This window comes from Gopherus flavomarginatus, chromosome 14 (genome assembly GCF_025201925.1).
Source record: "Gopherus flavomarginatus isolate rGopFla2 chromosome 14, rGopFla2.mat.asm, whole genome shotgun sequence".
NCBI lineage: Eukaryota > Metazoa > Chordata > Testudines > Testudinidae > Gopherus > Gopherus flavomarginatus.
The window spans coordinates 3,466,672-3,481,200 of NC_066630.1; the positions used below are offsets into that span (position 1 = coordinate 3,466,672).

General features: G+C 43.7%; 1 protein-coding gene across 1 annotated transcript in view; it reads left to right on the top strand.

The window, feature by feature from the left end:
* FANCA (FA complementation group A) overlaps positions 1-14,529 on the top strand; it is a 62,986-nt gene that overhangs the window by 11,681 nt on the left and 36,776 nt on the right. The window contains 13 exon segments of the mRNA XM_050923279.1: positions 524-557; positions 2,733-2,799; positions 4,526-4,638; positions 5,123-5,199; positions 6,184-6,325; positions 7,030-7,163; positions 8,173-8,283; positions 8,712-8,807; positions 8,903-8,962; positions 9,859-9,947; positions 12,697-12,757; positions 12,841-12,890; positions 14,037-14,113. Of these exon segments, the coding sequence (XP_050779236.1) occupies positions 524-557; positions 2,733-2,799; positions 4,526-4,638; positions 5,123-5,199; positions 6,184-6,325; positions 7,030-7,163; positions 8,173-8,283; positions 8,712-8,807; positions 8,903-8,962; positions 9,859-9,947; positions 12,697-12,757; positions 12,841-12,890; positions 14,037-14,113 (1,111 nt within the window).

Genomic DNA, 14,529 nt, shown 5'->3' on the forward strand with positions numbered 1-14,529 from the left:
TGTGGTGCTTTATAGCACACAGAATAAGACACAATCTGTGCTGCAAATTGCTTACAATTTAACATAGACAGGACAATAAGTCAGGAGAGCAATCAGAGAGGTAAACAGTGAGGAGACCAATGCAGAGGTGATTATTTGAGAGTTTATCATGGACCTTCCTGAACTAATTTATGAAACTGGCTTTTTTTCAAAACCGATGTGCTTTGTAAAGATTATTTTTGGGATGATGAATTGTCACAGTAACTCTTTTCAGGGTCACCATTTTCTTTTCTACATACAAATTTTGCTTGATTGCTCTGCTTCCTTTCCAGTGTGCTGTGCAAAATACTGTGAAGTAGTGGGGGAAAAAAAAATTGGGAAAGCCTATATACTGTGTTTATACTACAAATAGTTGTATGTTAACAGTTAATCTTTAAATTAGGAATTTTAAGATAATTTAATTTTTGAGCCAATATACTGTCTCTGAACATACTTAACAGCCTTCTTAAATGCTAAATGGTCTTAATTTGTTAATTTTAAATAGATCTGTTATGCTGTACTGCAACAAATGTTGACATGTAAGTATTGATTATTTATAATTTGGGGCTTTGTAACAGTTTACTAGGATTGTACTTTGCTAGCCATACCTCCATTCTTTCCTGGGAGATTTCCAAGGGCATTAAGGAGTTGTTTACTAGTGATGGATTTCCTCTGTTGTGTTGCATCATGTACACCGCTTGTCATTTAAGATTTCTCTGATGCACCTTCCCCCATGAGCTTCCTCTTGCATTGCAGATAACCCCTTGTTCTTTTATACTAGCTCTCTGACTAAGAACTTGGAATTTGCATGTTTTATACAAGTGACTTGGTGCTAAGTCATTGTGACACCATAATGCTGCAACTTTAACTAGCAGAATAACTTTTTGTAAAATTTGAAATATCTTTATATAGTGATGTGTTAATAACAATGAGCCAGGAATGAGACTTTGTAATTTAAATTGCACATGTAATCTTCAAATTACTAGTCTCCCTGAATTTTCCCATGAATCATGTATCCATCTTATGCTGGCCAGTCCTGATGATATTGCTGAGTGGGCAAGAATAGTAATAACTGGATTTTCATCACAATGCAAAAAAGACCAAACAGAAGTCAAAGCTTTTCCGATCAGCAGCAGATGATCTTCCTCACCTGTTTCTGTGCTGTCCATGCAGCTGTCTCTCTGCAGGATGAGCACCCAGTTATTGCCACTGATGCTTTGTAGACTAGCATATTGCCCTAATCCTCACATGTGGCTGTCATGCTGTTGACCAGTTTTTTGTCTGGTTTCTCAGTGCCAGTATAATACAGCCCAGAACTGTATATAAACTGCAGGGTATTCCACAAAAGGGAAAATAATAAGGGCCTTAATACTAATTTTTAATTTAGCTTGCTTAATTTACATCTGTGTCACTACTGGGCTCTTTACACTTCAGTAACTAATCAACTGCCTTAAAGCAGATTTAGATATTTTATATAAAATAACTTAATGATTTAACAAAGACCTTTGGTCTGGGGGAGAAGTGTCTGCGTGAGACACGCGGTGGGAGCGTTATGCTTTATATTAGGTATACAGTGATAGTGAGCTCCTGTGTCTGTAGATCAGTGGTTTTTCTCCTCTCCCTTCCCCTAGTCTCCTCTATTTCACATTAATTTATTCCCCTTTAGGAAGGGAGAAAATAGCAGGGTCTGGCAGATAAGGAACAAGTTTGGGGCATCTGTATGTCTCCTGAATCCCAGTACATTTCCTTCTAAAAGTGAGTCACTGGAGAACCCCACTCTTAATCAAAGGGCTCTTTCCTTAAAGCTCAGGAGTTCTTTATTGATTTCCCTTCTGTCATTGAGGCTTTTAAAGATGTGATGGAGCAAGAAACAGAAAAGCTGTTCTCTCTACCACATTCACTAGAGCAGTGGTTTTCAATCTCTTTCCATTTGTGGACCCCTTAGAAAATGTCAGATGGAGGTGTGGACCTCCAGGGGTCTGCGGACCACAGGTTGAAAACCACTGCACTGGAGTAAAAGATCAGCCTTTTGTCTGGTCAACGAGAACTGTAACTTGATGGGCCAAGAGAGTACAGTGTGAGAGTTGCCAGTGCACTTTGTTGTCTTTGTCAGCAATTAATGCAGTAGGCCTAGTCTTCACTTGAGTGTTACTTAGTAGATATAACATGGGAAAACCCCAGAGTTGGGACGGACAGTGGTGAATTAACAAGCTGCATTCTGCTTTCTCTTTAATATAGTGAGGAGAATTAGTCATCCACTAAAGAATAAGTGAATATATGATCTTCTAGCACAAACTACCTTCCTCCATGCAGAATCCTATTGTCTTTAGTGGGACGCCAAACAGGTGCAAGGATCTACACTAGCACATCAAACTTCAGAACCTAGGGCCCTAGGGTTTGGAAATTAAAATTTTAATTTATGTGCATCTTTAAATGGTTTAATTTCTAGCACATGCTGGGGAGCCATTTAAAGTGGTTCAAGGTTAGTATTAGTAGCTTTTAAGCCCTTGTGTTACTTGGAGAAATTTTTATAAGATCCAAGCACTGACGAATGGTTCCTGCTGCACATTTCCCTAAAGGGGTCACCTCCTTAAAGGATGCATATGTTGCTTGTTCTAATTAGTTCCTCCATGTTGTTTAATGACACCTTTCTTTCTCTTCCTTTGACTATTTGTGTCTTTTTGTTTTTGTTTTTTTTTATTTTGGGGAATCAGGGGTACTTGATGCTCTTGCTAATGAAAAACAGGAAGATTCTTCTAAATTACAGGCTGTGAAATGCTGGTAAGAAATCTCCTCCTGTGAGTTTTGTTTGTGTTTTTCCCACTGTTGCATGTCTGTTTTCTGTAGACATAAAAAATTATAAAATGAGCATATTTTAACCTGTTTACAAATAATTTAAAAGTATGGCTACTTATTTTTGGCATTCCCTTCCCTCATCAAATATACCTATGCAGACACCATAGACGGTATCTGTAGAAAATAAATGTAAGTGTAGTAAAATATACTTTGGCAACATAGGTGCCAGTCCTGAATTGTATGGTATCCTCACATGGCATTCTGTGACTTTCCTGGCAGTTATTCCTACCCTAGTTCTCATCTTCCTGTCGCCTGCAGCTTCCATCAGTTCAGCTCTCCTCCTGAGCTTCCAGACACCCTTAGTCTTGCTTTGGTTCTATTCCCAATTAGCATTCCTGCTGTGTAAGGGGACTGCTGCCCCCTTACTAACGTTCAGTGGGGTGTTTTGGTTGGCTAGCTCCCAGCACTAAAAGAATGGGGAGAGGCCAATGCTCCAGGTCAGCCTCAGCCTCTGAGCCTGATTGATAGGGCAGGTAGGCTAATCAGGGAGTCAGGAGGCCAGGGAGGTCCCGTCCCCTGTGTGAGCTGGAATTGCCTGGGTCAGACAGAGTGAGGCCGACCTAAGGAGAAAGTAGGGGCCCAAGCTGAGTTGGGGAGCAGAGCCCAGAGGGGCCAGAAAAGCAGCCCAGGAAGCAGATCAGAGTTGGGAGCAGAGTTTCAGAGCCAGACAGCCCAGGGAGAGCAGATCCTGTGCTGGGGGCAGAGCTGCAGCCACAGAGCCAGGTGTGGTGAGCAACTGGGTCCAGCCAAAGGGGGACCTTGGGCAAAGGGCCCAGTGCAAAAAGACGCCCCCAGCCAAGGGTCCTTGCAGGCCAGACTGAGAGGGGGATCTTAACCTGATGGGGGGCTGACACTGGGAAGAAGGGTCCCACCACCCAAAGCCCAGAGGGGTGTGGCCACCACCATTGGAAGTGTCCAACTCGCAGCATCCCTGCAGCACTGCCAGGGCCTGAGGAGACCTGGGACCCACAAAGAACAGACTGTGAAGTGCCCTGATGTCCAGAGACACTGTTTGTGATGTTCCCTGCCGTGGAGCAGGGTGATGTGTTTTCCTTTAACCTTTCCCATTTTTCCTTACTCTTTTTTTTTAAAATTAATTGTTAAACAACTTGTATTTGCTTTAAATTGTATGAAATGATCAGTGGGTCAGGGAGGTGCGCAGTGCAGAGACACTACCCTGGAGTGGGGACACCCTACCCCCTGTCCCAGGTGACCACAGCAGGGTTGGGGGTTGAGCCCCCCAAGAATCCTGGGCCCCGCCTTCTTGGGGTTATGAGGACTCTGCCAGACAGGAGAGTGGAAGGGGAGTCCTCGAGGGCAGGGAGGCCTCTGGGTAAAAGAAGTGGGAGCAAGGACTCAGATCCTTTCACTAGCCCACTTTACCAGGGTAGTGCAGAAGCCAGGAAAGTTCCTCAGAATAGCAGGACCATTCCCCTGCTTACATATGCATCTTTCAGTCTTCAGTCCTGTCCTTAGTTATTGTGTGAGCTGATAGTTTGAGCAAAATACACAGTAACCTCTTTTTGTATGTATTATAAGACTGGTGAAAACAAATTTAAAGGGAAAGAGTCATCAACTGTACTCCATTCATCGTGGATCATGGCTCCCATTTATTGTTCCTGAACAGTTCTTTTGTTGTTTTCATTTGTAGGCTGAACATATTCACTGTGACAATGTACAAAAGCACCAGCTTTCCAGAGTCTCTGCAACAGTTCTTCATTCACACTCTGACTAAGATTCTTACCTACAATCCTTTGTTGAAAGGTAGGAATCAAGGAAGGAAAGGCTAGCTTTTCATGTTGTAGCTAGTGCATCAATCCTCTGCTGTAATATGATACAGTTACAGGAAAGATTTGGTTTCTAAGTGTACAATACAGTTCTCCCCAATGCTTGATGTCACTTTTTTTATTTGTGTGGGTTATTTTCTGTTGGCTTACATCAAATTTTAAAGCAGGAGGGCTGCTGGTCTTTGGTGCCTACTCTAAAGTATGACTTGTCCAGGAAGAAATACATTTGGACTGCAAAGCATGTGGAAAATAGCCCCATTGAACTGTGGTATGGCACTGCTTGCCTGCGAATTGGGAGACGTTTACACATAGTGCTAATTGCAGGCTGTCAGTTAAAGTGTGAGGAAGGGTTGTGAATTACTGTCTGAAATATATCTGGATGCCAGATTTCAGGGAGGTTTCATGTTTTTATTTAACTATTTGTGGTAAAAAAAAACTTGTTTTGTTTCCTGTGGATGCAGCATCTGATGCCATTCATATGCAGAGAGAGTGGAGCTTTGCAAGAACCTGCCCACTGCTTACTACCTTGTATCGCAAAGTACGTCTGTCTCCCAAGATTTGCTAAGAGAATATTGTTTATATTTTTGCACATCTTCAATTTCTGAAAACTTTCACTGCTCGATGTATTAAAATTGGTTTAAGAATATATTTACTCCAGTTTATGTACTGATTTTTCTTGTTGAAATGCTAATGTACTCTAGATCAGTGGTTCTCAAACTTGGGGTGCCACTTGTTCAGGGAAAGCCCCTGGTGGGCTGGGCCAGTGTGTTTACCTGCCGCGTCCACAGGTTAGGCCAATCGCGGCTCCCACTGGCCGTGGTTTGTCTCTTCACGCCAATGGGGGCCGCAGGAAGCGGTGTGGCTGAGAGATGTGCTGGCTGCCCTTCCTGCAGCCCCCATTGGCCTGGAGCGGTGAACCGTGGCCAGTGGGAGCTGCGATCGGCCGAACCTGCAGACGTGGCAGGTAAACTGGCCTGGCCTGCCAGGGGCTTTCCCTGAACAAGTGGTGGCCCAAATTTGAGAACCACTGCTCTAGATTGAGATGGGACTTCTCAAGAACAGTGTATTTCAGTCTCAAAATCTGGATCATCTAATAGTGGCAGGCAACAGTGTGGTGGAAAGGGAGTGTCATAAGATTTTGTTTTGATTAATTTTGCACAACTGTGTGTGGATAAAGGAGGGAGTAATGGAAGTAAAAGCACTAATTTTTCCAGCATGTAACAATAACAGTAACTAAAAAAATAAAGTGGTGAGCGCAGGGCACTTGGGTGGTTTGGTTTTTGTTAACGGACTTGACTTTGCTCCCACTGAAGAAAATGGGAGTATTGCTGTTTATTGTAGCAGTAATAGGGTCAAAAAAGACTAGGGCTCTGGGAAGCTGGGAAGTGTGTTGAACATGTAGCTTTATCAGAAAATCAGGCAGAAGTCTGGAGTGTCCTGTGAGAAGCAAGGCTGGGGTGGATTTCACTCTAGTGAATGTTAGAATTCATAGCTAAAGTGATTCACTGTTCCTGTATTCCAGCTGTTTGTGGCATTCAGTGCAGAGAAGTTGATGTGTCATTTGCAGCAGATTCTGGAGACTCATGAGGTGAACTGGCAGCACGTGCTGTCCTGCTTTTCTACATTGGTAGTCTGCCAGACTGAAGCAGAGCAGCTGGTTAAAGGTACAGAGGGCTATGAAACTTGGAAGGGAACTCGTGTGCACTGCTGTCTCTTGCTTTCCAAATGCTGAACAGTCAACAATAATTACCATTATAATATTAAATTTATAATCACTGATTTTAGATGGCTTCAGACACTGTATAATTGTCTGCTGTCATAAATAAGATAATGAACAATTCAGGAGCTCTGCTTTTCCAGTCAAATACTCCAAGTTGCACCTTGATGCACATGCCACATCCTATGACTTTGCCATTTCTCAAATTTTAAATTCAGCTAGCAGTGGTTGTGATAACCACATTAGCAATTAAGATGGTTGATAGGGTGTTGTAGAGTCTGACTTCTGCCTTCACATGTGCACTTGCAACGTGATACTAGTAGTTAGACTCCATTTTTCTGAGTTTCCTATTGTGCATTCAGGTGCTGTATTCTGTGCAGTGCTTGGAGCCCTGTAGAGCCTAAAAGGTATGTAGAATAGCAAAAGTGCCTTTTTATTATATATGAAAAGATCAAGTCCCAAAGCCTCTCCCAAATTTGAATCGGTGGTGTAGTATTATGTGCTGCCACTTGTCACTGTTTCCCAGACCTCTTTTATCACAGATAATTGGCTGCATTTATTGTAGTAGTAATCCAACACAGTTGCCAAGATTCCATTAAGTTTTTACCACAGATATTTAGTGTGTTTGGGCTATTGTTATACCTTTTCTAGACCTACTGAGCAGTCTGCTGATAAAAGCATTTGAGAATTACGATATGGAAAACATGATCACTGCATTCTTGATAGCTCGTCAGGCTGCCCTTGAGGGTCCTGCTGTGTTCATGCCTTATGCTGAATGGTTTAAGGTAAGAATAAAAAGGGACTTCTTATGACTGGGAATCTTATTCCTTAACTGAAGAGGAAGTGTGTACAAGGGAGACAGCTGGAAGGAATGGGTTGATATAAACCTGTACAAGAAGATCTTCATTTCAGTCAGTCAGCCTGGTGTAGAAATAGAGCAACAATTGATGATCCTGATATTGGTGATACTGTACATTATTAGTCTTAAATATTGCCTTTTGTATTTACAAATAAATAATTTATTCTTTAGTCATTCTAGCTTTCTCTGATCTTTCCTTCCTTCCTCCCTAACTACAAGTTGGCTTCTCCATTTATTGGTCAGAAATCTCTCTCCTTGCACGACATTTGTTACAGTCATGACAACTGAAATCATCATTAATACAAGTGGTCGGCTAGAGAAATGCATGTGTAAGGTACTCCTGTTTACCAGAAATGTGTATGCAGTTTTTGTAATTGCATGTGTTGATCCATTAGGATAATGGATCATTTGCTTTTACAGTTGTGGTAAATGTGTATGCAATTTACGCAAACAAATTTGCATGCATTTTTGTACATGCATATTGGCTTGAAAGGTCTGAAAATATGTCCTAAAGCTTTTGATGGTGAAATATTTAGGATTTACTGAAAAGTGAACTGATTCTATTGTGTGATCTCAATAGATGAGTTTATTATCTCTGTAATGCTTAAGTATATCAGAGCAAAGCTATATTTACCCTGTGTAGAAACCTGTGCATTTGCTGTTGAAAATCCTTCAGTATACTACCTCATTTAACTACCTACAGATGTCCTCACAAGACAGCATTAAACCAAACTTTGATAGTTACCATGGTAGATTTTCTGGCAGAGATTGATTTTTAGAAATAATATCCTTTTGAATATCTTTTTGCAGAAACACTATCTGGGCTGATAACAGATTTACAGGGTACATGGGATTTCTACACTAAGTGTAGCAGGGTGCAGTGGTAGTAATTTTCTCAAGGCAGAAAGACAATATTCAGATTTTTCCCCTTTCAGGTTTCCTTTGGAAATGCCAGTGGTTACCATGGTAGCAGTAAGAAGGCTTTGGTCTTTCTCTTTGAGTTCCTGTCAGAATTGGTCCCCTTTGAAGCACCCCAGTATCTGAAGGTGAGATGCATCTTATGGGGATCATTTTCTTGTGGGGTTGTTAGGGGCCTACTTCAAACTGCTTCAGTTTATCAAACTAAGGTCACATGGCCTTTGACTGGACCAGATTATTATTATAACTTTCAATATGAACCTCAGAAGCAGGACCAAGTTTTCTCTCTAAAATAAACTAGCAGAGAGTTATTTTAATGCTTTGACACAATGAAGAAAGAGTACCTCAGGAGACTAAATTAAAATTCATAGCAATTTTGTATGTGGAAAGATTTCCTTTGCCATATAACTGGCTTTTCTGTGAGCTCTTAAGCAGGCAACAGTGCCTTGTCGTTGCCTAGCTTCAAAGCTCCCAGGAATCTGTAAGGAGATGAACCAGAAGCTGGCTTCTGTATGCTGTCAAAATAGTAAACCTTGCTTTGAATTTTATTCTTTAGGTCCATATAATGCATCCGCCTTTTGTGCCAACAAAATACCGTCCCTTTCTCTTGGAATATATCACTCTGGCCAAAACCCGATTGGCTGATCTCAAGGTTGGTGAAAAGCATTCTCCTCCAACTGAAAAATCCTTTTCCATCAGAATATCAACTGCTCTGTGACATTTTCCTTTTTCTTGTGACTCTTACAGGTTGCTATAGAAGACATGGGGCTCTATGAGGATTTATCTTCAACAAAGGAAGCTGTGCAGGTACTGGAGGATTTTCTAGGAGGACTTCCAGTAAATTATACTTTGTTACTGTGGTAACACTTCTCAGTATAAAATTACACTGCATTTTTGGCTACATGAAAAACTATGCAATATATCAGCTCAGTAAATAATTATTATTTTGCATAGTATCTGTTTGCTGTAGAATCTACATGACTCTCACATTTAAGGGGAATAATCCATTGGGGGGGAAGGACGGGGAAGTTGTCTACAGACTGTAGTTTTATCCTGTCCTGTTTATGGTATATTTTGAATAATACTAATCAAAAAGGGAATATTTAGCTTGATCTCTTTGAGTTACACTTACTTCTATAGTTTCTGTATTTTGAGTTGTTAATGCAATAGGACATACAGATGGAATGTGGAAATAAGTAAAGAAACTGAATTCATTTTAAAGTGCATGAAATAAGGCTATTGTCAGTGGTGCAGCAGCTCAGTACATTGGTGGTTTGTCTTAGGAGGATCAAATTCTATATAAGTCCCTAGTGAAAGGGTCATCTAGTCTCTTCCTCATCTGCATTAGGTATGTTTGCACATTGGGAGATTGCCACAAGTTGTTGCAACTTCATGTGATTAGCAGCCTGCTTGAGAGACACCTAGATGGCCATACCCTACATTCTGTTTAGTTCTAGCCAATGCAATTAAGTGAAAGGTTATGAGCACTAAATTAACCTCATCCCAAAATCCAAAGCACATGAAGATAGAGCAGCCTTCCCAGTATACTTGCACTGTTCCTCTCCATACCAGCCTGTTTCAGTGATGTAGTTGCACCCTTTGTGCTGTAAAAATAAGACCACTGTTACTAAGCAAGAATAATTTACTCCGTTATGCTAAAAACTTCACTATATTATTCCCTCTTTGTCACCTGCATGAGCCAGCCCCAGAGCCAGGCACTCGAAGATGTTGAGAAGGCTATTCGGATCTTTGAAAATACAGGGAAGATCCCAACAAGTGTGATAGAGGCCAGGTATGGTATCTTTCTAGAAGTTTCTCAAAAGATTCTGTTTCAAGAGCACATCAAAGAAAAAATAAGAGAAAAGTTTAGGATGGAAGCAAAGAAGCACTTAAGAAAATCTTAATTTATCCAGTGCTGCAGTAATCCTCTAAGCTCAGGCTATTTGTTTCGATGATACTCAGAGGATAAAAAGGCCATATGTACACAGAAGGGAAGACACCGCTTCCGTTAAAAAGCCATCTTTTGAGGATTTTTAAAAATCAAAAAACAATGTCTATAAGAATGCACTGTGTGAAAACCCAGTGTTTCATGCTATGAATACTAACTGGGAATTTGGACTCTGTCCCAGCGGGTCGGCAACCTTTCAGCAGTGGTGTGCCGAGTCTTCATGTGTGCACTTTAATTTAAGGCTTTGTGTGCCTGTAAGCCGGTCGTGTCGGGGCTCGTCCCTCTCAGGCGCGGCGGGGAGCCAGGGTGCCTCCTAGCACGCCGCAGTCCGGGTAGGCTTAGCCCCTCTGCAGGTGCTGAGGGGGGTACAGGGTCTGCAAACAGGGTAGAGCCTCGGCCCCCTAGCCGGGGTCGGGGCTCTCAAAGTAAATAAGCCCCAGCCCTTGGGCAGGGCGGGGTAGTAAGAGTTCTAGTTAGCCCTGGCCCTTTGCATCAGGGCAGCACAGTGGCAAAGTCAAAGGGGCCCAGGCCTTGGTTCAGGCGGGGCACCAAACACAAGTCTAGTTAGCCCTGGCCCTTTGCATCAGGGCAGCACAGTGGCAAAGTCAAAGGGGCCCAGGCCTTGGTTCAGGCGGGGCACCAAACACAAGTCTAGTTAGCCCTGGCCCTTTGCATCAGGGCAGCACAGTGGCAAAGTCAAAGGGGCCCAGGCCTTGGTTCAGGCGGGGCACCAAACACAAGTCTAGTTCGCTCTGGCCCTTTGGATCAGGGCAGAGCAGCGGCAATAGGCGGGAAGAGGGGGAGTCTGCCACCCGGTTACGGGTGGCAGGGGGAACGCAGGCCCTCCCACTCCACTGCGTTCCAGCCCGGGGCCCTAGCAGCGGTCAAGACCCGCTGCGGTCAGTGGGGATCCTGGCCGCAACACACTGACATGGGTTCGGGCTCTTCAGGAGCCAAACCAGGGTCGGCTATCCCCGGGCCACTTCCAACCTCCCCCTCTCTGGGTACCTGGTCCTTGCCAGCGTCATCTGGGGGGTCCCAGACCATGGGCTCCTCCGGGTTCCGGTCGTGGGGAAGCTCAGGCCACTCCTCGGGGTATCGGGCACATGGCAGGTCAGGCCGACATTCCTCTGGGTAGTGGGCGCGGGGCAGGTCCGGCCAGCGCTCCTCTGGGTAGTGGGCGCGGGGCAGGTCCGGCCAGCGCTCCTCTGGGTAGTGGGCGCGGGGCAGGCTGGGCCCGGCGGGAGCCCAGGCACCAGCGTCTGTCCTCTCCAGCACCCTGTGCCCAACTGAGCGCTGGGGCCGGGCTTTTAAACTTCCTGTCCCGCCCCTTGACTTCCGGGGGGCGGGGACAGGCAGTGCTGACTCCGCCCACTGAGGCACCTGCTCTGGCTCGTCCCTCTCAGGCGCGGCGGGGAGCCAGGGCGCCTCCTTACAGTGCCGTTAATATATTTTAACATTTTTTAGAAGGTCTCTCTATAAGTCTATAATAGATAACCAAACTACTGTTATATGTAAAGTAAACAAGGTTTTCAGAAGCTTTATTTAAAATTAAATTAAAATGCAGATCTTACTAGTTTAGTGTGATCCTTGCTCTTGTTCTTCCTTGCTGAGTTTTCCAATGTCTGGTGGCATGTATTTGGATACTTTAAGCTGCACACAGGCTTCTGAGTGATCAGTTGTTTTCCAGCTGGAACCCCAGATCGGCAGCTGAGGTGAGTGGAGCTGGTGGCTGGTAGGGCTGAGTAGGGCCAGAGGCCTGGACCCTGTCTGGCAGGGGTCCTGCGCTGGAACTCCAACTGGAAGCAAGGTGAGTGGGGCTGCAATGGGGACCCTGGCTGGCAAGGGGCCAGGAGCCAGAACCCCAGAGGGGCAGCAGGCTGAGTGGGTCAGCCCGCCCAGTTCTGGGGTTTCAGCGGTGGGCTAAGCGTCTCCGCCTGCTCCCGCTCTGGGGTTTCAGCCACCGGCTCCTGCCAGCCAGGGTCTCAGCCCACTGCCAGCCTGGGGTTCCTTCACCCAGGCTAGCAGCGGGCGCTGAGTGGGACTGGCGGCGGGACCCCAGCTGGCAAGGGGCCAGCAGCGGGAACCCCAGAGTGGTGGTGGGCTGAGCAGCTTGGCCCGCCATGCTCTGGGGTTTCGGCCACTGGCTCCTGCCAGCCAGGGTCTCAGCCTGCTGCCTGTCTGGGGTTCCTTCATGCAGGCCAGCAGCGGGCGCTCAGTGGGACTGATGGCGGGACCCCAGCTGGCAAGGGGTCAGCAGCGGGAACCCCAGAGCGATGGCAGGCTGAGCAGCTCAGCCTGCCCTGCATGCCATCAAAAATTGGCTCGCGTGCCACCTTTGGCACGTGTGCCGTAGGTTGCCGACCCCTGCTTTATCCTCTGAGAAGCTAGTAATAAGGAAATACCACACTAAGAATAGTTAACACGGGTATGGTATTTCTCCATTTTAAATTGCTGAGTTTTTATGGTTAATAAAGTTTGAAGCAACTATACTCAAATATTCTTATTTGTGTAGCAAGCAGAAATCATTCCTAAGATATTAATGAAATTGCTCTCCATATTTAGTTGCTAATCTTTTCACCTTTTGTTTTAGTATTTTCAGAAGACCCTATTATACTTCCCACTTTATTCCTGCTTTACTCATGCCACGTGTGGTTAGTATTTTTCTTATCCTTTCATTTGGAAACATGTTTGTGGGTAGTAAATGCATTTCTGACTTGGCTGCTTTTTGTTACAGCTCCCTGAAATTCCTGACTTGCGCATCATTTTTATAGACTCCTTAAAGAGGTATGAAAATAAAGCACATGAGGCAAAGGGAGTTTCTGATTTTCTGGACTATGTGTTGGGAGTGTTTGACTAAAGAATCAGGTTATCTGAGGTTCATGCGCTGTGATACCTTGTTTGCAAAATGGTACCTACTAGCTAACCTCATGGGTAGGATTTCTCACCCTCTGAGACACCTGGTTTCATCTGGTAGGTACAGTGCCTTGCTGCTGGGGGTGGGTTGCTGCAATGGCAATACTTCAAGATCTGCTTTTATGGTTTGTCAGGATAGTGTCTAAGGAGGACATATCCCATGTAAAGAATGCAGTTGTTCCTGAATATTGACTGTTTGACATTTTCTTGCCCAGTGGGAATAAACCTGTTTCAAAACTAGTAACTTTTCTGTAGCTGACTTTAAAACAAACATTTCTGTATGAATGCCTACAAATGAGGCATTCGATCGTGTCTCTTAATTCCAAACTATATCTAAGACTTAAGGCTTGTCTGTATGGTGAAATAGTGCACTGTATGAGGGTATGATTTCTAAAGTTTACTAGGATATTGAGCATTGATTGGTCCTTATAGACCCTGCTGGTATTCTTTAATGTAGTGCTGTCTGAAACAGTACTACGTTGAAGTACACTAGGAAACACTTAGTGTGCACCAGCAGGGCCTACGCGGACCAATTAAAGCACATTAGTATACTTTAGAAATCACACCCCCATAGAGCGTGTTACCCCACTGTGCAGACAAGCTCCTAGCTGCATGTTACAACTTAAACTGATTTAATTGATCTAATCCTTCTGTTAACACTGTAATGAACATTTTAGTATTGTATACCTGCATATCAGGTGTTTGGAGATCATAAAGCCTTTGATCTCAGTCTCACCCTGCACTTGAGATGAGTGCTTACTCTGTCCCATAACTGCACTCCCTTCTGTGCATCTTACCCCCACAGATTGTATAATACTGCTGATCTCTAGTGTGCAACCATCTTTGCTTTATGCCAGGTGATATCATAAAAACATTCTCAAGTGTAGTGTCTGCTTTAGTGCTACTAGTCTATAGGGAAAAAAATTATTGTATGAAATATAGTTATACCCTTATTTTAATGAGTCTGAACTCTGAGGTTAAATGATGTAAATGGAAAATTTTTTTCTCTTACTGCAGAGCTGACAAAATTCCACCAAACTTGTACTCCAGATATATCCAAGCCTGTCATTCTTTGAAAGAGAAACTGTTACAAGGTGAGAAATATCTGTATTTACTTAAGCATTAGTTTGTTAGAGAAATGAACCAAGATTCAACATCTGTTTTCGCTTACGCCCTTTTAGATGGGAATTTTTCCAAGCATTACAAATCACCAGATTCTTCCCCTATATATAGACAACAGTGATTGGTGTTTTATTAGTACATAAAACAAAATATATTGTAGTTTGATTCTGAATTTTATTAGGGTGGTGTTTGTATTAACTATATTTGCTTGGATACCTACCATCCAGGGTGATGGGTGTAATAAAAATGTGTAGAAAAATGAGTGATCTTTGCTTTTCTTTAAGACTTTATTGGCCTCTGGATTTCCTCCTCCTCCTCAGCTTCTGTAGTAGTCAGGTGTGTACATATAATTCTGGTGAGAATTTTGCTGGCTATTGACATCAAAGAG